Raw genomic sequence first — 26,054 nt, 5'->3', positions numbered from 1 at the left:
TAATCGGTCATTCAAACGATAAAATTTAAACACAGAAATTTCACACAATCAAATTCAGACATAATAAACACACAAAATAATATTAAAATATTTTTTGACTCGGTTTCGTGGTCCCAAAACCACTATGTCCAATTAGGATCAAAATCGGGCTGTTACAAGTCATATTAATGGAAGCAGAATATCAAATCTCATATTTTACATTCTTATTTACACAGTACGGACCCTACGAAATGCCTAAATTTGATGTGAACATAAAAAACGACCCAAGGATAAAATTTTAGAAAATGGGCCCACACGACCTCACACACGCTCGTGTGACACACACGGTCTGGCACACGGCCGTGTGATGTTGATAGTGAGTTTTTTGGCGTCGCACCGTTCACTATTTTTTTAAGTTTTTCGTTACACACTTGATTAGTTGCTGAAGCAAACTCAACCACAAGAATTTCAGTACCTAAATCGACATCCCAGAAAGTGAAAATTATCAATCATACATTTAAAACCAAGTCATAAATCAAACACAACCGCCAAACTAAAGCCTACCCAAACAAAACATCCCTTAATCTGGAAACATTAATCACTTACCCTTGCAAAGTGGAAGCCTAACATAGTGCCTAAGTCGTCGGTGAAACATTGTACGCACCACACTCTTTTCCTATTAGAAACCAAAAATGATTAATAATCGAATATTACAGAATATTATAACCCCTAATCAACATACGTAAACAAACTAACAAATCTTACCACCGAAGAACGCACTTACAGATTTACACTTAATCATCAATAGAAATTCCTTGCTCGAACACAACACTGCGATGATCATACGTCATGTAATCAATAACAGAGAAAACAATAATAAAGTAGCAAAGACCGACATTGAAATTTTGAAAGCCAACAAAAGAGAAAAGGAAAGAACAAGAAGAAAAAAAAGCGACAAAACAAATTTTGAAAGCCACACGGGTTGGGCTGGTTAGGCCATGTGGGCCACACGAGCATGTGGGCCTATTTTTTTTATAAAACTTCGTTAGGGTCGTGTTTGAAATACGATTTGAAATTAGTCACTTCATAGGTTTCGAAATGTGTTACGTATGTATTATGGATATAAAATCTAATATTTTTCCTCTGTTAATGTGATTTCTAAAAGCATGATATTATATTATGATGTGTATAGCATGTATGACATATGTGCATTTGATATCTGTATAGTATTGCATGTGCATTGAGGTGGGATAATGATGTGACGAAGAAAGTGTGGCAGTTTAATGATTTGTCTTATCTGGTGGTTTAAACCACATATCTGTTCTGGTGGCTTGGATGCACTTATCTGATTCTGGCGAGCTACCGCATTATATCTGGTAGCTTGTCTGCACTATTCTAAAAAGTGACGTACACTCACTTATAGGTATGTGAGGTTGGATGAGTATTCATTATCCTAATTGGTGTGTAAGGATGGACGAAGATGGTGTGTAGTGAATGGGGGTAAGACTTGTTTCTGTATCTGAAATTGCATCTGTATCTGGTTTTAAAATTGTAACTGTATTTGTATCTGCAACCGCTTTTTGTATCTGAATTGTATCTATTTTTGTATTTGTTCTGTTTGTTTGGCTTGAGTTACACACTGAGCTCGTTAGCTCACCCTTTACTTTTATCCTCAGGTAATCAGCAAACCTAAGACTGGACGACGTGCGGGAGCTCGGGTTCGATTCTTTATTAATAAATGGTTATTAAAGGTTTTTGTGTTATAATGGACTTTTCAAACTTTTTGGATTGGTTTATTTTGGACTTTATTTTTGTTTTGATTTGCTTTTAGTTGGATTTATTAGTTATTTTTTAAATTGCAAATTCACATGTTTTGTTTTACAAATTGAGCAACGGTTTTCAATATTTTATAACTTAGAAAATTCCCGTTACAAAATGAGGTAACCACTCAAATGCTTTTCAATAATTTTATTGAGTAATTCCTAAAAACTAGAAAACGATTTAACAAATTTAGCAATGTTTGATTTATACTATTTCGAATTAAAAATATGGTTTTTAAGCGAACTTATGTAATTTCTCAAGATTCGGTCATAACATCTAGGTCAGTTGTGAGGTATTACAATTTTTTATTAGTTTACTAAATTAAATTAAAAATGTTACTAAATTTATCATAAAAATATAAATTCAAAAAAATCAAATTAAAAAACTTTAGAGGGCTAAACATATATTTTTTTTCTAAAACACTAATTATAATATTAAAATAAAAAATTTAAATCTTAAAGGGGCTTAAAAAGTAATTTTACAAAATTTAAGGGGGAATGGGCTCTTGTCGACCCCCTAAATTCGTCTCTGCTTCTAACAAAGTCATCTCCTAAATTCGAATTTGAAATCTTTTCTCTCAAAGTGCACTCTGTGTCAAAGTCATACATGACAAGTAGTTGGAAGAAGTAAAAATTAATATTTTTTTCTCGAGTATATAGGTCAAGTTCAAAATTTGAAGTTGACATTATTGAGAGAATTTTACTTGAATACATTTCCGACCCGAACAAGACTTAAGCTTACTAATATGCAAAATTATTTCATTTTTTATGAAATAAAGTTTGAAGTATATTTGTTTTTAGATACATTTACCATATGATAATAGTATAATACTTAATATAAAAAAATATTATATAGTAGCTAACTAGTTTTTTTTCAAAACGGACCTAAATAAATTGATTATTTACAAAAATGATTCAAAAGTGTGAAATTTTGTACGAAAATGTCCTATTTTCTACAATACATGTTGGTGTCAATAATCTCACTGTCGGCACTCCATCATCTCATAATGATTGCTCGGTATATAAAAAATGATTTTTTTGTGTCGGCACTGTGTTCGCCAACACCAATATGTATTTTTGCAACTATAATTTAAAAATATGAGTATTTCACAATTCGAAAAAAAAATATTTTAATTGATGCCGGCAACGAAAACGCCTGCACCAAAAAAAGCACAGACATTTTTTTTAAAAATTTGAACCGTTGCCAACAACGTGAACGCATATGTCTATTAAAATATTATTATTTTTCTTTTTCTAGTCACGAAATACCCGTGTTTTTAAATTGTAGTTGAAAAAATACACACTAGTGCTAGTGATTACTGTGTCGACATAAAAAAAATCATTTTTATATACCAGACAATCATTACGAAATGGTGGTGGAATGTGGTACCAACAATGAAACTGCCAACACCGGCATATACTATAAAAAATATGTCATTTTCGTACAAAATTTTACACTTGGATCATTTTTATAAATAATCAATTTATTTAAATATTAACCTAGATAAGTCATTAAACCCAAACTTATTCCATATATTTATTTAAAGCCCAACAAGAAAAGGGGACAAGACAACAGTAAATGTCTCGTAATTCCAGGGCATAGTGTACGTAAATAAATATTTAGAAGCTTAATCTATAACCGCTATTATCAGAGTAAATTGCATTTTATTGAAGTCAAATCATAATAATAATCTAATCTTAAATAAATACTTTACCATAATTTATTATTATTATTTTTGTGTTTTTTAAAATGGTTTATTGCTAATTTTTTGTTGGGATGGAAGAATAATTTCCAAATAAATCCAAAAATAAAACAGTATGAAGGGCCCCAAATTTCAGATTTGAAATCGCAGCGCGAAATTAAGAAAAAAAGAAATACTGTTAAAATTCCCAAACAACCCCCGTCTGATTTCATGAGAGAAAAATAAATGAGACCCCAAAATAAAATGTTGACCAACTGATTTTCGAATCCCCATTATTTGTTTACTTTGTTTCTTTTTTCGTGATTTCGAGTAGTTTGGGGTTTAGCAATGGCGAAGTTGGAGAAACCTGTTTTAGCTGAAGATAGTTTATACGGATTCAAAGAAGTAGCTGAAGGAGCGGCCATTTTTGTTCAGAAAAAGCTGCATTCACCTGGATTTGAGAGTGTTAGTTTTTTTTTTTTACACTAATTTTAAGCACATTATTTAATTTATTTTGGAGCTCTTTTTTTTTTAGATATGAACTGAAAGATTCAAGTGCTAAAATGAGTTAAATTTGTTAAGGAATGTCTCTTTTTCATTCTTTGTAAGTTGAATGAAAACATGTAAATCGATGGAATCATGATTATTAATTATTAAATGAGAAATACTGGAATTTATGTACAAAATGTGAGTGTTCAAGGATGGAAATTGTTTCATTATTTTTAATTTTTTGAACTTACCCAGTTAATAAAATGTTAGAGATTTTCAAGATTTTAATTTCCTTTTGTGCTCACATGATCTTATGTTTAACAAGGATCATTAATCCTTTTGATTTTCAGTTGTAGTTTGCCTTAATTTTAAGAAATTTCAATTGGGAATTTTCTTGAACTTCACTTAAGAAATTCCAAGTGTTATGCATACTTATATATAGATTCCTTTGGGTGGGTGCAGGGTTAACTAAAAGAGTTTCTTAAAGAAATAAGAAAAAAAAATCGAAATTACATGGAAAGACTAATAAATTATGAACTAAGAAGTTTTTCTGAATGGGTTGAAAACTGGATTAGATTGAAGGAGCTAAAGGAATGACGATTTTGTTTAGGTTGCATATAGCATTGCTGTTGATACAGTTTTTAAGGTTAAAAGTTGCCTTTTGCTATTATAACCATGATTTAAAATAGGCCTGAAATTTTGTGGCTTTTGGGGTTGAATTACACATTTTGGATATGAAATGACTTTATTACATTCATCTCTCTCTAGACTTTTATTTGATTGAAAAGGGTTGCCTATAACAAAAAAGTAATAAGCTGCTGAGTCTTCTTGTTTTCCTTTTTCTCATTTCAGGTTGATAACAAGCATAACTGCAATATTGAAGATTTACAGGCTGTAGGAGTTGATCTTTTGTCAAAGATTCATAATCTTGAGAACAGATTTGCTACGGTATTTCTAGAATCCAGGATTTCTGAACTGGCTGTTGCTGAGTTTGATGACGAGATTCGATTTTGTTTAGCTGAGTTAAAGCAGTTGTGTACTCTTTATTCATTTGCAAATCCTAAAGGAGCTCATGGATATGATTGTTTGGAAACTTTGAGAAGTTCAGATTTGATTAGTCAAACACAGCAGGTTTCTCCTTGTCTAGAAGATGGTGGTCTGGTCAAGGAATTGTCAGCAAAATTAATAGAGATAGAGAAGCTTAAATCAGACAATTTGGTCAAGGACAATGAGCTCGAGGCTTTGAGGAATCGGCAAAAAGAGTTAGAAGCTCATATTTGTTCCGTTGAGAAGCAGAAAAGCCAGTTGGAGGAAAATATGGAAATAATGCGGAGAGAAGTTGTTGTTACAGCTAAATTCTTGGATGATTTGCGGAGTGAAATGATGGAACTTAATAGCAATATGGATTCCCGGATGTCTGCCAACAAAATTCTCGTAAAGAAACCTTCAGAACTCGAAGAAGGAAAGAAGGGAATGGAAGTTTATTTATCTCAACTAGAAGAAGAAAATTTACTTTTATCAGAAGGGTTATGTTGTTTAGAAGAAAAATTAATGTACCCTAATGATGGAAGAGAGTACTGTCACATGGAACTACAAATTCCAGAATTTGATGCTACGAATTTCAAAGATGAGATAATAAGAAGATTGGAAGATGAAATGGAGGTGCGAACATTTGTTATGATACAGAAGGTTGATGAGATGCAAAGGCAATGGTCAGTAGTTCAAGAAGAGTGTGAGTGTCTCAAAATCGAAAATCTTACACTCATTGAAGAATGTAGTATGCTTCAGAAAGCAAATGAAGACCTAAGGAAACAAAAGATGGAGTTAAATGGGCGGTGTACAGTCCTGGAAGTAGAATCGAAAGAATCAGCAAACGGTTGTTCTAATATGCCGAACAAGGTTGACAACCTCCAAAGAGAGAACCAGCTTTTGGAAGAAGAAATTTCGGCTCAGTTGCAGAAAAAAGTACTCCTTCAGGATGAAATTTTGGCTCTTAAGGAAACAATTAGTGAAATCAAGTTTGAAAATGAAATGCTGGAAGCTTCTTTTGCGATGCTATTGAGAGACTATGAAGAACTTGAGGCTGAAACAACCTTATTTGTTCAGAAAATCTCTAATAGTTGCAGTTGTGGCAAAGTTTTCCTTGAAGAAGCCTTGGGAGCTCAAAAAGGTTTGCTGAAAAATGAGCAAGCCTACATACTGGTTAGTGTTGCTATAGTTTTTCCATTTCCTGCTAGTTGATCAAAATCTTTAACATAAGTTACTCTAAAAGCTCACATTTCTCTTTTTGTGTCAGGCTGATAACAAACAAAACTGCAATACTGAAAGTCAATTTATGGGAGTTGAGCTTGCAGAAGTTTTAGATGTAGATGACTTGTATAAGGCCCAGCTTAAGAGGTGCGTATAAGCGGTAGGGTTCCTGATCTGAAAGATTTGAATTATGTCTTTAGAACCTAATATCTGAGGGTTTATTTCTTACATTTTGATAAACAATTATTTATTATGTTCCATTTTTTTTTCTGACAAGGTGATTTTTTGTCTAATGAACTTGCCTTATCTGAATAACATGACAGCAAGCAGTTATATATATAACTTCTAGGTAAAATCACAAATTAAGTATTCAGATCAACACTTAGGTTAGTACGATAAGAAAGCTGCATAAAGGATCCAAACATAATATAAATGTAATATAACAAATGCAATCTTAATCTATAATCTATTACAATTAAGCTCCACAAATGCAACAATAGAACAGTCAGCTTCTTATTGTTATGCATCAGCAGTATATATAAGAAAAGAGAGAAAAGGTATTTCTACCGGAGCCTTATGGGGCTTTTGCTACTTCGAACTTGAGAAATATTTCTTTCTCCCTCTCTACTCCTTGTACGTCTGCTAACTTGATTCCAGAATTACCTCTTGGGGCTGGAATTATAGGCTAGCCAAAACAAGTCTTGGTTGAGGTTTGTTAAAACTTAGAACTATCTCTAATTTTCTTGTTTGCTTAGGCTAGCTAGAAAATGGAAGGGGAAAGAGATAAATAATAAGCATTGTATGTATGCAACTGTCATAGTAAGGGATTGAGCTGACAGCCTTAATTTGCTGAATAAATAGTCGCATATGTATTTCATTTCGTGGGTTGCACATTTGTCAGAGGTTTTGAACAGACATGAGATTCTTAAGCTGTGGATATGAATACTAACAATTTTCTGTAAATTTTGCTTTTGTTCAGTTTGTTTTTGAAGAATGTAAGCACTCATCTAGACATTCCTGCAAATTCGACAGGTGAAGGTGTTGGAACTAAAGACAGACATGAATGCAAGGTACCGACACTTGAGATCGAGATGAGTGCTAGGTATTATATGTGTTGAAGGTGCTGGATTAAACGAAAGACATGGATGCAAGGTACCGATATTTGAGATCAAGTTGAGGTAGAAGCTGCTGATCCTCAATGTAGCTTAAAGTTGGCGATGGCAGAATGAACTCGGTTTTGGAATTCCGGGTAAGTTTGGTTATATCTGTCATTGATATGCTGCCCCAACAACCCTAACAACACTTTTCGTCACTCCCTATTCTGGGGTCCGGGTGACCGGGGCAGAAGTTGTAGATTTTTAGGGTTAAGGAAGCAGTAATTAAAACATAAAATGTAACAATGGCAGCTTTGGATTAATGTACACTATATTTGCAGTTGGTAATATACCAGTAAACTGCAATTGTAAACCTTGATGTTATTGATTGAGCAATCATCATGAACTTGCTTTAGAATTTATTCTTCCTTTTGTTAGTATAATTTAAATTACAATAAAAAAATATAACATAATATTTAAAATTTTTCTTTTTATTTATGTGTAGAAATGTCTGCTAGGCTAGACTTTATGGAATGAATTATGTCAAATTAAAATGTAGATACTAAATCTTAAATTTTAACATAATAGAGGGTTGCAACCATAATTTAACCTAAAACAATCTATACCTAACACAACTATTTTTATTTTATTTTTGGAAAAAGTTTAGGAAATTTAAATATATTCAAGAATCTAATTATGAAAAAATTAGTTTTAATTGTATTTATAATTGTGAATGCTAACCTTTTAATTTTACATGTCTTTGTTTGATTTAATAAAAGGAATCGATGGTTTTAAAAATAAATTTTAATTTTTAATAGTAAAGACATAAATTAAGTCATTATATTAATAAGAAAATAATTTAATTTTTTGGTAGGTAAAACAAATAAATAAAACTAACTACATATTATATCTATGTGTGATACTGCCAATAAAAGAAGGTGCTAGCACCTCTTTTGGAATCTTCTCAAATATCTTTAATTTTTGGTTCGTTCTCAAAGTCATTTTGGTCTAGCAATTAACAATTTTGTTGCATTCTCTAAGAAAATTGTGAATGATCTAAAGATCTTCTATTCACCAATAGGTGATGAATACGAAATGACTGAATTTAAACTTACGAGAGAAGTAATTTTTAATGTTATTTTAATAAAACATTTAAAATTTGACAAATGTTATTTTAAATTCATGAATGTTAAAGCAATGTATATTTATGGATTGGTTTGAAGTAAATTGTCCAATCAACTAAACAAATAATGTGTATAATTTTATAAATTTCTTTTCGAATAATTGCATTATAGGTTTTGATTATATCTGTTCTTTTTGGCACAATGGCTACAACTACTCATAACTCCTTCCCAACCCATAAATAAGAGGATAATGAGCTTCAGTGGACTCGAACCTACATACTCTCGAGTTAAGACTCAATCGACAATTTTCTATATTTTTTATTTATTGAATTTTTTATCTAATAATCTTAACATTATTTTAATGTTTATATTAGAGTAGTATTATATATTTAGCATAGATTTATTTATTTAATGTGTTCTAAATTACATAATATATAAAAATAACATAATATAAAAGATTATAAATTTAAAAACAGGTCGAGCCCGAGCTTTAAATATTCAAGCTTGAACTTAACTCATATTTTAAATGGGTCTAATTTTTTACCCAAACTTATTTTCTAGACTTAATAATTTTTTTGAAACCCTTTCAAATTTCGAATATATCTTTCGACTTAAACAGATAACTCAACCCATTAACGGATATTTAAATTATTCATATTTAAGTCATCAATTACTTACAAGCTTACTCAAAACTATAATTAATTTTTTTTACATTTTTTATATTATCTTACTTTCAAAACTATTTTTATTAAAAAAATAAATTGATTGTATAAATAAAATAAAATAAGAAAAAGGAGAGAGTAGAGCGGTGGCGTCATAAAGCAAGCAAGAAAAAGGAAGTGACCGAGTCACTCCAAATATTTAATGACGTGGCATAAAGCTATTTGACTCCCAAAAAATATAAATTACAAAATAAAAAATTAAAAAAAGCTAAAAGTTTTAATACGTGTCACTTTGTGGTAAATCGGCGCGCCTCTCTCTCTTCTTCCGTAAATAAATTAGTAATTAAATTAATTGAAAAAAATCACCCAAACAGAAAATTATGAACCAAAAAAATTCTCCCTTTCATGTAATTTATAAATTTCTCACATCCTTCTCGCCTTTGATCTCTCTCTCTCTCTACTTTTCTCTCTCTCTTTTTTTATAATTTTTTATTTTTCTGAACAGATAAAATTTCTATTTCAGTTTCCTATTTTGATTTACAGGGAAAAATAAACCCCGCATTTCGATTCACGGAAAAGGGGAAGGAAAATTCATTATAAACTTTCGCAGGTACGTCTCTTTCGTCTTAAGTTTTTCTTTCATTTTCAACAAATTTCAATAAATTTTTCTTCATTTTTTTATTTTTTTTGGGATTTTTTCCGTATTGTTATTAGGTGAAGAAATGAGTTGGAGCTCTATTCTTGGCCAAATTTAGGGCTTAGGACATAGTTATTTTTGTTTGATTTTTAATTTGCTTTTTTAATAAATTTTGAAAACCAAATTAGGGTCTGGTTTTGTAATTTTTTGTATATATACATGTATTTTGACAGGGTTGTGATCTTGGGTAAATTTGAAGGCAAATGAAGCGAATGGGTTAATTGTATTAGGAAAAAGAATTAGGTGTAGGAAAAAAACTATGACTGATTTTGAGGCTTTACAACAAAAACCAGAATCTGCAAATGACGTCAGAGCTGAATTGGAAAGGGGTTTGGAAGAATTGATGAGAGGGCATTTAGATGATTGTATGTCATTTGCATCATGCAGTTCTAATAGAAATCCTGATGATGAGGATGACGAGGGCGATCAGCTTGTTAGGAGGAGGAGAAGGTCTGATCTTGAAGGTGATGATTTGGCTGAGTCATCCGCTGCTAGAAGGCGGCATTCTAGGATTTTGAGTAGATGGGCTGCTAGGCAGGCTCAGGAAATGATGACTACGATGGAGAGGAGGAACAGGGAGTCTGAATTGATGGCTTTAGCTGGTTTGCATACTGTTTCAATGCTTGACTCTTCGTTCTTGAGAGAGTCGCAGTCATCTGCTTCTAGGCGACAAGGGGGGAATGTGGAGAGGCCTAGTACTCAGGCTTCTTCAATTTTGCAAATGTGGAGGGAGTTGGAGGATGAGCATGTCTTGAATAGGGCACGAGAGAGGGTGAGGGAAAGGTTGAGGCGGCAAAGCAATGCTGATAGTAATACAACAATGTCTAGTACAACTTTGTCTGAAAGTCATGGGAGTGAAAATCCTGGGAGCATTGTGGATGTGAGTGAGAGCGAGAATGACTATGGAACATGGTCGCATGATCAAGGTGTGTCACAGAATGATCGTGGGGATAATAATGTGTCTAGTAGGGAGCACTCACCTGATCTCGGTGAAGTTGAGAGAGAAAGGGTGAGGCAGATTGTTCGTGGATGGATGGAGAGTGGGATTAGTGATCATTCATCCAATGTTACTCAAAGGGCTGGCAATCCTAGAGCTGAATGGCTTGGCGAAACCGAACGTGAGAGAGTTAGAATTGTCCGGGAGTGGGTGCAAATGACAAGTCAGCAGCGAGGTGTTCGTGGAGGACGGAGGGAAAATCAGTCAGCGACAGTTAGTGTGCAAGTTGATCCTGTTCGGGAAGGCTCAGTTGCTGAGCATGATGAACGCCAACCAGAACATATTCGGAGGGATTTGAGGAGGTTGCGTGGTAGACAAGCAATAATTGACTTGCTTGTGAGGATTGAGAGAGAAAGGCAAAGGGAACTTCAGGGTTTGTTGGAGCACCGTGCTGTATCTGATTTTGCTCATCGTAACCGCATTCAGGTTAGTTGGCTATCATGAAGTCTGTTAAGTTTGTGCTTCTCTAAGATGGCACTAACTCCCATGCATTTGTATGTGCTGCAATTCTTTTCTTTGTTTCAAGTAATTATATTCAGCTAAGCTGTAGATATTTGTTTTTGACTTTTCTAATTAGCAGGAAATATAAATTTGCTTGATTTTAAATTGAGTTGAAGTAAACTGTGCATATTTACTATTGTACTAGTGTTGTGCTACTTGATTTTGCACTTATATTGCAGCATACTGGCACGGTCTCTTTCTTATTTTTGTTTATAATACAAGGATTACAAGTTTGCCTCTTCATGCATGGATATTAGTTCTGTGGTTTGAGTCATTGTTTCAACTTCAACATATATTGTAGTTCAAAATGAGATTAACCTGATTAATAAGGTATAAGGGTTCAAAAGCTTTTTTTCTGGAAAATTTGTGGACACAAAGCATGTTTGATTGGCTCAACTCTTGGCTAGACTCAATTTTTTGTTTAGCTGCTCGAAAAGCTTGAGCTGTGGAAATCTCTGGTTATGTTGGTCTAACCATGAAAGGCATAGGAGATTTCGGGCATTGCTTAGGCCAAGTTAAACAAATGACTGGATACTGAGAAACTAGATAATAAACATGAAACCTCCCTCTTACTTTATGTTGCTAATAAATAGTTTTTGCACTTTTTATTTAATGATTCTGACCTGAGACTGTAGTTCTAGATAACATATTAAAGCACTCCTTGGAGTTCCTTGAAAATGCAGTCTTTTTGCCATATTGTTGGTTGCGCTTTTTTTGGTTGTTTGAAGCTTTTCCAGACCATATTCTTTCTTCTTCGAGCATATTGAGGATTTTTGTTGAAGGTCTATTGTTCTGATTTTCTTACAAGGCTTATGCTTCTGCTTTGACTAACCAATCAAGAAATGAATAAGTAAATAAAAACAGAAAAGCATGTGAAACAGCGAAAGCATGACTCTAGCTTTTTCTGGAATGAATGCATTAAATATCAAAATAAGAGGCATTTTGTGCTTTTCTGCAACGGCATTCCTTCAGTAGAATGAACATCTTAAGTATTTGCTATAACCATTGGAATGGTGCATTAATAGTTGACCAATCTTGTATCGAACTAGTAGTCAAAGTTAGGTGACCATGACCTTCAATGATGCCCCAGGCTGAGTTAATGCTATCATATTGACATATACCTTGTTGCCGCCTCCTTTTTTCAACATTTTTCTCCTTTGTTGCTGCCTGTATATAAATTAAGATGCATACATATTCATGCAAGGCCAGAAACCAAGAACACTCGTGCTTTTGCTTCTTGGTAGACTGGGTATATCAGGGCTAAGAGTGAAAGTAACATTAATATATATATTTTCAAGAACATATTTAATTTTGTTAAGGTAAAAAATATGTTGATGTATTGCATTATCACACATCTTGTCATGTATATATTTTAAATGCCTTTTCCTACCTGGATTTTTATTTGCATATATGGCTATGCTTACCTATCAGCGCTTTTAACTTTTCAGTCACTGCTTAGAGGTAGATTCTTACGAAATGAAAGACCTGTTGAAGAGGAGAGACCAACTTCAGTAGCAGCAAGTGAATTAATTCAGTTAAGACAACGGAACACTGTATCTGGTTTGAGGTATGGATATTTTCCATTGATGCTCACAGTTAAGAAGTTTTAACTGTTAATAATTTTTTTTTAATAATTTGTGAAAGGTTGATGGTTTGAAAGTAATGTTACATTCTGAGGAATTTTGGCATATAATACATACCACAAGATGCATTGCTTGAATCATACATGGGATATGGTGCTTGGGATTGACAATCTTGCTATGTTTTTGTTGATGTACCATGCAGCTAGACCTCATTTAGAGGAGGGGGTTCTGTTTCCTATTATACTATGTAGTTGTGTATTGATCTATAACATTCTCCAATTCATGGAAAATTGGAACAACTTAGTTTGAAAATTTCCCATTTGTGCTTTTATGTTTGAGAAACATAAAAGTAGATATTGCCAGCAAACAGTGATAAAAATGTGGTGTGTATGGTTTTTTATTAAAATAAGGCATGGACCACTTTGCAGTTCATCTACCTGCCTCTAGATTATGGCTTGAACAATCTTCGCAATTCTCATTTCAGCTTATTCAAGCACAAAACTTTTGTACTTATACTTTGATTTTTGCATTGCCATTTTTTCCCCATTTAGGGAAGGGCTCCATAACAGATTAGCTACAAATGTCCAAAATCAAGCAGACAGCAATTCTGAAACCACATCTAGCAATGTCATCAATGATTCTAGACATGAACTTCCCCAAACAAACATGTCACCAGATGTCCAAGGAGAAAACATTGAGCGTACACAACTTAGGAGTTTGGAAAGTGGCATCGCAGAGTTGCCTAATCAAACAGGAGTTCTGGTTAGGAACATGGCTGTTGAGAGCATAAGTTGGCAAGAAAATACTACCCAAGGTGGGAATTGGCGAGAACCAGCTGTCAATGATGAGAGAGGAAACTGGCAACAACCAACATATGCTCAGTTCAACGAATTGAGAGACAACAGTACAGAAGTAATGGATACAAATTGGCAAGAAAGTTCAGTTAGTGAGCATCGTCAAGAAAATCCTGGAAATGAAAATGGAGAAGCAAATCGTACACAGGGAGCCCAGAGGGTTTGGCATGAGGGTCGCTCTCAAGAAGCTGTTGATAATTGGTCAGAAGGGCGTTCTGGTCCTCCAAGAGCACGTCGTGCAATCCCGGTTAGAAGGTTGAATAGATTTCACCCACCCGAAGATGATAATGTGTATGGTATGGAACTTAGAGAACTTCTGAGCAGGTATTTGATCTCATATTCGTTTTTTTTCTCTTAACTTAAAACAGTTATACTTTGATGGTTGACTTAATTTAATTTGTAGGAGAAGTGTCTCAAATCTGCTTCGAAGTGGTTTCCGGGAAAGCCTAGACCAGTTAATACAGTCTTATGTGGAAAGACAGAGTCGTTCACCCATTGATTGGGATCTGCATAGAAATTTGCCAACTCCAGCCTCCCCAGAGCCTGATCAAGAGCAGGAGAGGGGTGAAACAAATGATGATCAGAATGATACTATTAACAGGCCTTCACTGGTGCTACCTTCTCCTCCAGTGCCACCACCACAACCACTGTGGCATCATGATTTACATCACACTAGGTGGTCTAGGCACAGCATGCATAGATCTGAAATTGTAAGCCATCTTTCTTCATCTGGCAACTGTATTTTACCAATTGTACTGAATCTGATTCAATGATGTTCATAGAATTCTCTGTTAGGTATTAAGTTTTCCATTGGAATAACTTTTAACATATAGAGGTGATCTAAGAATTGTTGTTGTGAGTTTCATACTGAAGATGAAATTATTTATGGAAGTGATCCCATTTGGAGAGACATTTTGTTGGGTAAGTAATTGAATTGTGTATCAGGGATTTTGTTGTCTTCCCCGATTGTGGTCATCGATGTTGTTTACCTATCCAAAGGTGAAACCACAGTCATAGTAATCAATTTCAAAGTAAACTCTTTAGGTGACTGCTGGATTTAATGATGTTTCTGTTTTTTTATCATTTTAAGTTGTCAGTCTTGGTTAGTTCGATACATGCTGGATATTCTGTGGAAAGGGGCCCACATTTGATATTTTGAGTCCCTATACAAGGTATATATTACTCTGCATCAAGTTTTTCACAGGGCTTCCTATTTTCAGCAGGAATGGGAGATGATCAATGATCTAAGAGCTGATATGGCAAGACTCCAGCAGGGCATGAGCAACATGCAGAGGATGTTGGAAGCCTGCATGGATATGCAGCTGGAGTTACAGCGATCTGTCAGGCAGGAAGTCTCTGCTGCTCTGAATCGTTCAGCTGGTGAAAAAGGTTTTTAAAACCATTATTTTGGATTCTTTTATTTCCGTGCCATGAGGTGGTTTTAGAATGTTTCTGTTTTCAAATTTCACTTGCATTACAGTTTTGAGTGCAGAAACATCAGAGGATGGGTCGAAATGGGGTCATGTAAGGAAAGGGACTTGTTGTGTTTGTTGTGATAGCCATATTGATTCACTATTGTACAGGTTTACCTCCTTAAACTTTTCTAAACCTTCTTGTGTTCAATTTTCGCATATGATATTAAAATCCTTAGATGATTTAAATATTGGTTTGCAGATGCGGACACATGTGCACTTGTTCAAAATGTGCGAACGAGTTGGTTCGGGGTGGCGGAAAATGTCCATTGTGTCGAGCACCAATCGTGGAGGTAATCCGTGCATACTCAATACTGTAAAGAGAAGACTGGTATAGTTATAAAAAGAAGAGGCTCCAAGCTGTAGAGAGTCATTAAAAAGGGTTGTTGCCTTTGTTTGTTCTGATTATATGTAGAATGCTATGGTATGCAAGTTTATAATTGGAATAACAATTGGCATCATTGATTCATTGATATATGCTTAAAAATAAAATGTCAGTCATAATATTCATTCCTCATTTTATTTATTTTTCAAAGAAGGTTTAGGGTTTATGTTCTAAAATTGAACCATAACTTAATGACTATCAGGATATGGATATGCTAAAACAAGGCATTCTAAACCCAAACTGACCATTGGATTTGAATGTTTCCCTATTCAACGAGTGAGGATAAATCTCTAGTTATCCATATGCATTTACTTCAATTCCCCTTGATATTTTAATCATTTAAAAATTTTAAAAATAAATTAATAAAATAATATCGATTTTTGAATCAACACGGTGCCCAATTCAAACAAGGTTTTCAAAGAATTGAATTTATTTTACTTAGGGTGGATTTGGATGGGTGATTGGGTGTAGTGTGGTGCGTATAACTTACTTTTTGTTTCACACTACAGTATCGCTACAGTATTTAATTTTACCGTCACTGCTGTTTTTACACTAATCGTAAGTAAATGCACCCTCACTCTTATTCAGTCAATAAATCAACACTCCCCTTTCAAGCTGGTTTAAAAAGTCTTTCATTGCCAGCTTGCTTGCTTTGTTGAATTCTCAAATCCCAAAAATATCTCTTTGTCTTTCTCGAGATCATCTCTCTTGTTGTCTTTAGTTCAAATGTCCGCACCGTGCACGTTGCTTCAAATCTTTCAAAATATTAAACCACAAAAAAAAAAAAAAGTTTCCCAATTTCAGTATGTTTTGGGTTTGTCATTTTAAAAGAAAAAGAAAAACAAAAAGTATGAGAAATAAATAGAGCTACTTTGTTGTCACAATATACCATAACGAATACAGTGCTTTGCTTTAAATGGGTATAAAGTTACTTTGATTGAACTAATCGAACTATCAATTTTCTCTTCATAATTAAATTAAAATTCTAACTTGAATCATTATAATTATTTTTGATTATTGATTCTATGTTATCGATCAAACAGTCAAGTCTTCAATAAGGTCAGCGCCACTATGTTTTCAATTAGTGATTATTTCAGGAGAGATAACATACCTATCTTAAAAAAATGATTGTAATAATATAAACAAGTTGAGTAGATGAAATCAAGGCTTATCATAGCCTTATACTCGTGTTTTCATTGCTCAGCATACCTACAAGAAATGATAATCCTATTAGTATACAACTTTGTTATATGTTGTTTCTTGTATTACAATTAGCCTGTAAATAAATCCCTATCTCAGCCCCAGGCAGGCAGGCTGGCTCCTGATGTAGCAGCCATAAATTTGTTTCCCTATTTTGCTTCGTAAAGAATCTACACAAACACCATAGGAAAAAAAAATTAGATGGTGAAAAAACAGAAGCTCAGTGTGGATGCCGGAGCTGGAGAAACAATACGACCGGATTTATACTATTAGAATCATTAAAACCAGCGCCTTCGACCACTGGCAGCTCTAAGCTGCATCATGAGTTGCTCTCGCTGATCTTCTACTTCAGCATATTTGAGGCTCATGTGGGAGTATCGTTCCCGTAGTTCTTTTAGCTCTTTCTCGAGTGCTGATGTCTGGCAATCACATCTGTCTTTTCTTGCATCCCCTTCCGGACCAGGCGAATGGAAGCTTACTTCTTTCGTTAACAAACTGCACACAAGCAAAATATGTAAAGAATGTTAGCCTTTGTATGTCCGCAGTAGAATCTGATGTCTTCTTGATTCTAAAATATTCTGATAAGGTGGTTCACTTTCTGTAAGAATGAGTGAGTTTGAAATCAAGCATGCAAAACTATTTAGTGAGAATAAGCAATCCTGCTAGTCCGATACCCCACTTTCTCATCATGGTTATGATGACTATTTCCCCCACCTCCGTTTTCTTGCCAAAGCAACTAAGGAGCATACAAACAGTTTGACGTGTACTTCCTGAGATAATAGGGGTAACCTAATATTCTACCATCCAAGAAGAAATAAAAGCGAGAGCTTCGTTTCTAGGGTTTGAGGTGCAAAAATTCTAGTTATCATATTTAAGCCAATCAGAATATTTAGTTTTGAGGCATGACACGAGATTTTGATTTTTTATCCAGCTCTCTTATTGAATTCATATAACATGGTGCAAAGAATCCGGAAATCTAAGTTATATAACTCATCCTTTCATCATGATACAAATTCATATTCTCTGAACAATGACTTAATTGAAAAAGTAAATGGCTGCAAGACAATGGTAATAGCACGGCATGAAACAGAAAATGTAATGTAAGCAATGGAACATGAAGAATATGTAATTGGAATTCCTTATTTACTAAAATGGAAACAAGTGTATCATATTTCAGATGCTATATTTAAGAACGAAAAAAAAAAAATCGATATTAGGGGGTTAGAAAATCTACCACTTTTGGACCTACCTCTTAAGCTGTGCTTTATACATGTCATTTGCCTCCAAAGCTTCTGCAAGTTCATTTTCAAGATTCTGAATTTTTGACAAAAGTTCGGCTCCTGAAACTTGAGAAGTCTCATTATTGCAGTTTTGATTGTTATCAACCTGAAAGGAAAAAACAAGAGACAGAAACATAAGATCAGACCACCTTTGCAAACAATTGATTGCCCGATCTAAGAGATTATGATTAACTAACATGAATTTAAAATAAAAAACAACCTGTGTGTGATTTTCATCTATATGTTGCTGTACTTGGTCCGTTTCACTGAACAGCTTCTCACTTGATGATGGGTTATCGTTCTCTTCTATGTTCTGCTATTTTAGAAGCAAAGAGAACCTTATAAACCTATTTTGAGCTGATTTTTTAATGAATTCAAGTACATATGAGAGAGAAAATCCCAAACAAGAACTGTCTATTGATGATAAACCTACGAGGGTCAGGGTTATGCTAAAGAAGAGACTCACAGTCTTGGGGCTGTTTTGATCCTGTTTTATCTGCTTCAGTTCCTCTTCAAGGCCTTGGGCTTTCTTCAGGCAGTCATCTTTCTCCTCCTCAAGCTTCTTTATCTTCCTCTGGAGTTGGCTATTTTCTCTTCTAATTTGGGCCAGCTCATTTTTCAGTGCAGCTTCCTGAGTTCCCAAGGCTTCTCTTGCAGTTAAATCACCCTGCAGCCGGAGGACCTTTTCTTCGAGGGCCACTTTCCTACGTCTGCAAGCATCTAGCTCGGAAACAGCTTGCTGACTGTTAGAGACTTTCTCGGCTAAAAGGGTTCTTTCAACTTTGAGTTCTTCATAGTCTCTGGATAACATTTGGAAAGAAGCTTCCAGCCTTTCATTTTCAAACTTGGATTCACTGATTGTTTTTTTAAGATCTAAAATTTCATCCTGAAGGACCGTTGTTTTCTGCAATTGGACCTTAAGGCTGGAAATTTCTTCTGCCAACTGCTGATTCTCATACTCAGAAGCTTTGAGTTTCAGTTCGAGCCCTCTAACAGTGCCTTTCAGTTTGTCTTCATTGGATTTGACATCTTCCAATAAATCTAATAGTTTTTCATGGTCAGCCATCAATATTTCCTGTTTTTGCTTTGCAGAAGCTAGCTCTTCCTTAAGTTCCTGTGCCTCAGTTTCAGACTCCACCTGAAATGTATTGAGTTTGCCGTCAGATAATTTAAGCTTTCCTTGAAGATCTTGTAGAGCAGCTTCAAGCATGGCTTTATCTGCACGTAAATGAGAAACTTCAAGCACAGCTTCGGATGCTGTTTTCTCCTTTTCATCCTGGGTGGCAGATATCTGTTCAGTGAGGTGAGCAACCTCTCTTTGGAGGTTTTCGACTTCAGCTGTCTTCTCCAAGTACTTCTGATTTAACAGGCTCTCTTCAAGAACAAGTTTTTCCTTCTGCTTCTTGTTCTCTTCAAGAAGTGCTTCTAGCTCCAAATTAAGGGCTTTCTCTTTTGAGGCTATTTCTTCGAGCATTGAGGAGTACTTTTCTTCCAAAGCTTCAACTTCGCTAGTCATATTAGAAAAAACTTTTTCAGATTCCTTCAGTTCTGCTTCCAAGACTGCACAATGCTCATTTAATTCCGCCTTTTGCTTCCGTAATTCTCTATTTGCCTTCTGAAGCACACTACATTCTTCAATAAGACTTTCAGTGGTAGCTTGCAGTTTGGGGTTCGCAACTTTTAGGTACTCACACTCTTCTTGAACTTCTAACCACCGCTTTTGCATCTCTTCCATCTTCTGTCTCATGTCAACCTTTTGTGCTTCTATTTCATTTTCCAATCTTGTTATCTCTCCCTTAAGTTCCATTGCTTGAGATTCTGAATTTTGTAGTTCCAGACGGTGAGATTCTCTCTCATCAGTCAGATACCTTAATTGTGCTTCCAAACCACTGATCCGTTCTGATAATTGTAGATTTTCTTCTTCTAGTTCAGATAGATGAACTTCCAATTCCTGCTTGCCACTTTCAAGCTCTTCAGATTTCTTTACAAGTATCTTGTTGGTTGAAATTTGGGAATCCATATTGCTATTAAGTACCATCATTTTGCTCCGTAAATCACCCAAGCATTTGGCAGTAACAGCACCTTCCCCAAGCATGATTTCTATGTTTTCCTCCAACTGGATTTTCTCCTTTTGAAGAGAAGAAACCTGAGCTTCTAACTCCTTTTGGTGATGTCTTATAGCCACAAGCTCATCTTCCTTTAGCAAATTGTCGGATTTAAGCTTCCCTATCTCAGATATCTTGTCTGACAATTGCTTTCCTAGATCACTTGCCTCTTTACTATATCCACCAATACCAACAGTACCTTCTCTGAAGAATTGTTTTAGCTGGACAAAATTCTTCAAGATAATCTCAACTTGCTGTTTTTGACTTGTCGAATCTTTACTTTTCAAAACCTCTGAGTCATCAAAATCAGTTCCCTCAGGACGCTTTAAGTCAGCTAAAGAAAGTTGAATCTGTTCATCTAACTCAGCAAGCAATGTAGTGAATTCAAAGGCATCAGGTGATTCAGAAATACTGGATTCTTTACTCTGAATTTCTGTCTGCTGGTAATGCTGTAATTGTTGTTGCAGTGTGACAAGTTCAGTCTCCTGTTCATCTGCTCTGGCACGATACTTGGAGAGTTCATCATCAAGATAAGAAGTTTTCTCCTTGAAAGCTTCCAGCTGGAGCTCTAGGTCAGCACATCGATTTCCAAGAACTACAGATTGACTCTGTAAATGATCAGCAGAAGGTACTTCTGGTTCATGCCTAGAAAAAGAGTTCTTTCCTGGATGATCAGGTAAAAGAGAATTAGAGGTGGTGCTATGATCTCTGCTTGATTCTTTGAGCTTAAAATGAAGTTCCAGATTTTCATCAGTAAGCTCGTTGCAATCTCTCTCGAGTTCCTGCACCTTCAGTTTTAGATCTTCAATTTCTTTGATTAGATTAGAATTACCTTCTTTTTCAGAATCCATTTCCTTTAAACCTTGAACATCAGGAGCTTCGGACAATTTCATTTCCAAATTAATGATTGTTTCCTCTTTTTCAGCTGATTTGCGGTTCCATTCAGCTTCACAATCCATCAGAGATTGTCTCCTCAGAGCTTGTTCGGTCTCCATTTCATGGTTCTTTTCTTCCAGAGTTTTCTCCAGAGCCTGAATAGTGCTTTCCGATTTCCCATGTGATTCCTGCAGCAGCTGAAATTGGATCTCTAGATTCCTGTTCTCTGCAAGCAAATGTCGACTTCTTTGTTCAACAATATCACTTTCCCCATCAGAATCAGAAGACTTTCTGGTCTGTTTAGCAGCTGAAAGGTTATCAATTTCCACTTTCTGCTTTTCTATAGTTTCTTCCAGTTCTTGAAGAATGGAAACAAGCTCAATATTTGATTCTTGGGTTTTCTTCAACTGTAAGGCCAAATTAGCATTCTCCTCTCTCTGAAACCTTATCTCCTCTTCCAACTCCTTTTGAACATTGCCATTATTTTTAGTCTGAAATTTCAAATTGTTTGCAGCAGCCTGTTTCATCTGTGACTCCTCCAATAAGATCTTTACTTCTTTGATCTCCTGCTTCAAGCAATCACATTCTGCCTGTGATGCTGAAAGTGCTGCCTCAAGACTTTTTTGATGTTTGGAAAGGTCAAGAAATTCCTTCTGAGAATATTCCAAATCAACCATCAACTTTCGAGCGTTTTGCTCCCACATCCTAGCTTCTGCTCGAAGCTCCCCAATTGTAATTTCTGCAGCTTCCAAGAGATCTTTAGATGAACCAGTATTGCGTAGTGGAGAAGAGGGAACAAGGCGTGAAGCCCGATTCAAGTCCTCCCTGTGGTTATGAGGATGGCTTCCGGAGCTGGAGACCTTTGGAGCGACAGAGGAGTGGTTTGACCTGGAAGAGTCATTAAAAGAATAAGATCCACTTGGAGTACTAGTTTGAGAACCAGTTGAATCTTGTCTTCCGATTAGATTACTCATAACCCCATTATGAGGGGAGAAATTTTCTCTGTAGGAACCATCCAAGGAGTCAAAGCTATTCCGTGAATCTGATGCTGACAAACTTGGCTCCTGAACAGACATGAGAAGGTTTCATCAGCCTCAAAAAAGATAGTTCAGTGGAAATTAATGAAAATGCTTGTCATACAGTTTAAGTTTTAGGTTCTAGATTGCTTGTCAGTCTTTGCACACTACAGGCCTACTACAAGTGTTTCTCTAATTCGTGTACTTTCAGCTATATTGACTTCTTTTTCATAAGTTTGAGTTGACACCATAGAACACTGGATATGTAGAATGTTTAGACTAACTTCAGCAGTAATATGTTTCATAGCATGTATCGCCGCAGCCTACATCTTAACAGGCTGGCATAATTTCATAGTTGCCATGAAGCCCTGGGTATCAATGCAAGCAATCTAGAAAAATGCGTAGAAAGTAAAGTTCTTAAACAATGAACATACGACCATGCCAAAACATCAACAAGAAAAGAAGCCCGTCCTTTAGATGAACCAAGTGTTATAGTATCTTATATTATCTATAAGTAATGAACTGATAATACAGTTGATCTACGTATGTACGCATATAATCACCTAAAATGGTATACATGCCTATATATATATATATATATATATATATATATATATATCAATTATCAATACCTAAGCATTTTAATTATATTCACATACAATTACAGAACTAGTTGAAAGAAACACAATTGCAGAAAGGGAAGTTGACCAAACAAAGTCTGAACATATCCTGAAAGGACCTAGGAATTATATCAAGGGACCATACCCTACTTGACAATTCTCCAGGATGAATAGTACCCTCTAAATGATTACTAGAAGAAGATCCAACACTCCTGGCATATGTACCATCAGATGCATCGGATTTGTTTTCCAAGTCATCATTTTCCAGAGATGCATCCTCTAAATTCAAATCTGCATCTTTCCATTGCTCATCCCTTTAAAAGATGCAGTAGCATTTTTCAGAATCATATATAAACTGAATGCCACAAAGTGTAAGGTTTCATGTAAAATGGCAAACCTGCGTTTTTCTCTTGGTGTCAAGCATTGAATTTTAACCTGCAGAGAATCATCAAATGTTAACAATAACATTAAAGAAAGGTGAATAATTGAGCTTGTCTTCCTAAATGAAAACATGTGACTGAGAGAGAAGATAAATACATAACTTTGACAAAGGCAAGTTCATTGACCAGAAACCATGGTTTGGATAATAAATTCCCAAAACCGGCAACAAAATTATCTGAATAAGCTTAAGTGATATTGAATCAATTTCAACATAATAATTCCTCCCTCAAAATTAACTTTAAGCTATAACTAATTTTCTCTCCATGGATAAATTTCAGTGTAAGAGACACTGAAAATATGTATCATCCACTAGTGTTAATATGGAATGTAACATGTCTAATCTTTAAGCAATAAAATCACAATTTGGCAACAAAAACAACATACAGTGGCAGCAAGCAGTTCAAATGCACCAGCTAGTTTATCTTGTTCCATCTATTGAAAAGAGAATTCTCCTTTCAAAATTGGGAAGAAAGTGTTTTTAACTTTTATGTAAAAGAAAAAAAAAAGACTGTTAGGCACTTAAAACAAGAATAAACTTTGGATCTCACCTGTAATACTGTCCCATGGTTACATTTCTTTAATGGTAATGAAAGAGGAATTGAATTTTTTGAACTTATGTAGTTTGCAAGGTTAATTGTTGCCTCTCCAAGGAAGCCGGATCTAGATGATCCCTACAATAAAATCAGTTTAAATTGATTATTTATCACACTGGCATAAATCAAATCCACAACAATAAATAAAACTTCACAAAAGATCAAGGCAAGCACCATACCATGGCAACAACAAGCTTAAATAAGCATTCATCAAGCACTTTTGATATATCACCTCGTGCAATCCAAATAGACTCCGAAAAGCTATCTGTCCATCGACAATTTCCATTCCGCACCAATGCTTTGTTTGACTTGTTCACAGTTTTGCCAGTATCGGCAGAAATAATTGACACAAAAAGCTTGTCCCATCCTTTTGGAACCTTCAAGAATTCAATAATCCAAAATTGTATCAAGAATCACCTCAGTACAACTAGCAACTTAACTAGACAACAACAAGCCCTTAGATAAGAAAAAAGTTTTTTAAAAAAATCATGCATCTAAAACTTTGGCCCGAAGAATAAATGAACATGTTAAGAAAGAAAACCTAAACCTCAAATGAAATGTTACTTTTGCTACTTGCTTTTAAACTCTTTGCTTATAGGTTCCTTAAAATTTGTTAGACATGAAAGGCAGAGTCAAAACATATATGCACTATGTTGCCTTAGGCATTGGTATAGATATATGACCTCCAAAGACCGGAAAACTTAAAATTTCTGGATATTATCTGACACTCACACCCGAGTCTAACTAATATATTATACATCTGTTATTTTTTTTATTCAAAATAAGCATGTGTGAAAGAAGTCAAGCCATTGGTGGGAATAGGCTCACCATGATATAAGAGGTTTTTAATTTTTATTTAAATTGTTCTTTTTTCTTTTTTAATACATTCTTATTATTTTTTCCCTTACAAAAGTAAAATAATGCCCGAAAAGAAACTAGTATAATAAATCGAAAATTTGTCCTCACATTTTATCTTTTTATTAGAAAACAAATAATCGTCATTAAATCACGACTAATCTCGATAAAATTTAAGAAAAAAATCCTCAAATTATATCTAAATATTCCACAATTTCCGATTCACAATTAGTTAGTATTTTACCGGCTCAATTTTACAAGTGCAAACCGCAAATAGAAATGAAGTTAACGTATAAATGAAAGACACTGTATAAGTCAAAACGGAAGCGTCCACAGATACATTTTTTTGTTCGAAGCGTCAACAGATCTGACTAAAAGAAAATCTAAACCAAAAATGTAGCCGTTCTTACTGCATATCATAGATCTTCATATACGGAAATTAGAATCTGATTACATAAAAGATCATCAATAAATCAAGAATTTCAAAAAAGAAAAAGGTCTATGATTAGTAACTTTCCACATACTCACTCAGAAATGAAATAATAGAAATGAAAAAGCATCGCCAAACCTCGTCATTCAGCCATGATAATAATTGAAAAAACACACTAAAATCTGCCGCGAGTTGACAGTGAAAACGTAAGTTTGAAAAAGGAAATTGAATGAGAAAAAACAACGAAAATATGAAAGAAGTAAAGTTTTTGCGATGTAACAGCGGATTCAATTTTAACATTACAATGAAGTAATAGTTCAAACACTGAATAATATGAAGAAAAAAAAAACAGAGTGAAAGAGAGATACCTGATTAGCTTGGAAGCTGGAGAACTTGAAATCGAACCTCTCACCAGATTTATCAGACTTTTGCTTATGTAATCTGAACATATTTTCCTTCTTTGTTGCTCAGATTTTATTCTCTGTTTCAGGTTTTTTTCTATATTTATGGAAAAAAATTTCTTGGCGTTGAAGAAAATTTAGCCAAAAAAAAGGAGGAAGAACAAAAAAAAAAAAAAACAGCTTCAGTTTTTCACATGGCCTTACTCAGAGGGGCCAAAAGCGTTAGCTGTGATTTTGTTTTGAAGCATGAAAGCTGTTTCTTTTGAAAGCTTTATTTATTTACCTGCTCTTAAATTTGTCCGTGTTTTATTTACGAAATCATCCCTCCAACTTTTTAAATTTATTTTAATACCCTTCTTCTCTTACATTCCATTTGGCATTTTTAGTTTGTCCGGCTGCACACTTCTCATTTTTTATGTCAAACTAAATAATGTTTTCAAATTATTGCATAATATTATAACATTAACTTAGCTAATTATTGGATTAGATTGATCCAAATGTTAATTATTTCTTTTTTGTAAAGAAAAGTTAATTATTATTAGTAAAATTTGATTGATCTCAAATCTCTAATTTGATTCTTGAAATTTGTCTTGAGACATTTTTAACTTAATTTTCGGTCAAATAATTGGGTATTGGTTGTACTATACC

General features: G+C 34.5%; 3 protein-coding genes across 10 annotated transcripts; 2 read left to right on the top strand and 1 right to left on the bottom strand.

Annotated features, from left to right (window-relative positions):
• The first annotated feature begins 3,641 nt into the window (after positions 1 to 3,641).
• LOC105778378 (uncharacterized) lies at positions 3,642 to 7,736 on the top strand. Of its 4 annotated transcripts, none has more exons than XM_012602063.2 (4): positions 3,642 to 3,946; positions 4,823 to 6,172; positions 6,267 to 6,380; positions 7,200 to 7,338. In XM_012602063.2, the coding sequence occupies exons 1-3, from the start codon at positions 3,830 to 3,832 to the stop codon at positions 6,375 to 6,377; spliced, it is 1,578 nt and encodes a 525-aa protein (XP_012457517.1). In that variant the 5' UTR covers positions 3,642 to 3,829; the 3' UTR covers positions 6,378 to 6,380; positions 7,200 to 7,338. The 4 variants fall into 4 exon arrangements, with proteins under 4 accessions (XP_012457517.1, XP_012457521.1, XP_012457516.1 ...); XM_012602067.2 differs by having other exon boundaries at positions 3,643 to 3,946; positions 6,267 to 6,367; positions 7,253 to 7,736; XM_012602062.2 differs by having other exon boundaries at positions 3,643 to 3,946; positions 6,267 to 6,367; positions 7,200 to 7,736.
• Positions 7,737 to 9,477: 1,741 nt separating this feature from the next.
• LOC105776149 (hypothetical protein) lies at positions 9,478 to 15,721 on the top strand. Of its 3 annotated transcripts, none has more exons than XM_012598649.2 (8): positions 9,478 to 9,710; positions 9,971 to 11,220; positions 12,744 to 12,862; positions 13,430 to 14,056; positions 14,136 to 14,442; positions 14,953 to 15,121; positions 15,225 to 15,315; positions 15,407 to 15,721. In XM_012598649.2, the coding sequence occupies exons 2-8, from the start codon at positions 10,057 to 10,059 to the stop codon at positions 15,522 to 15,524; spliced, it is 2,595 nt and encodes an 864-aa protein (XP_012454103.1). In that variant the 5' UTR covers positions 9,478 to 9,710; positions 9,971 to 10,056; the 3' UTR covers positions 15,525 to 15,721. The 3 variants fall into 3 exon arrangements, with proteins under 3 accessions (XP_012454103.1, XP_012454102.1, XP_012454100.1); XM_012598648.2 differs by having other exon boundaries at positions 9,480 to 9,710; positions 14,956 to 15,121; positions 15,213 to 15,315; XM_012598646.2 differs by having other exon boundaries at positions 9,480 to 9,710; positions 15,213 to 15,315.
• Positions 15,722 to 16,741: 1,020 nt separating this feature from the next.
• LOC105776148 (uncharacterized) lies at positions 16,742 to 25,634 on the bottom strand. Of its 3 annotated transcripts, none has more exons than XM_012598644.2 (9): positions 25,374 to 25,634; positions 23,900 to 24,097; positions 23,676 to 23,798; positions 23,084 to 23,121; positions 22,832 to 23,000; positions 18,536 to 22,114; positions 18,290 to 18,385; positions 18,039 to 18,175; positions 16,742 to 17,284 (listed from the first exon to the last, which is right to left on the bottom strand). In XM_012598644.2, exons 1-9 carry the CDS (start codon positions 25,452 to 25,454, stop codon positions 17,068 to 17,070), a joined length of 4,638 nt encoding a protein of 1,545 aa, XP_012454098.1. In that variant the 5' UTR covers positions 25,455 to 25,634; the 3' UTR covers positions 16,742 to 17,067. The 3 variants fall into 3 exon arrangements, with proteins under 3 accessions (XP_012454098.1, XP_012454099.1, XP_052478039.1); XM_012598645.2 differs by having other exon boundaries at positions 18,290 to 18,382; XM_052622079.1 differs by lacking the exons at positions 23,084 to 23,121; positions 23,676 to 23,798; positions 23,900 to 24,097; positions 25,374 to 25,634 and having other exon boundaries at positions 22,864 to 22,998.
• Between the last annotated feature and the right edge of the window lie 420 nt (positions 25,635 to 26,054).

This window comes from Gossypium raimondii, chromosome 10 (genome assembly GCF_025698545.1).
Source record: "Gossypium raimondii isolate GPD5lz chromosome 10, ASM2569854v1, whole genome shotgun sequence".
NCBI classification, from domain to species: domain Eukaryota; kingdom Viridiplantae; phylum Streptophyta; class Magnoliopsida; order Malvales; family Malvaceae; genus Gossypium; species Gossypium raimondii.
Note: the sequence above shows the minus strand (reverse complement) of the source record. Positions and strands in the feature narration are given on the sequence as shown.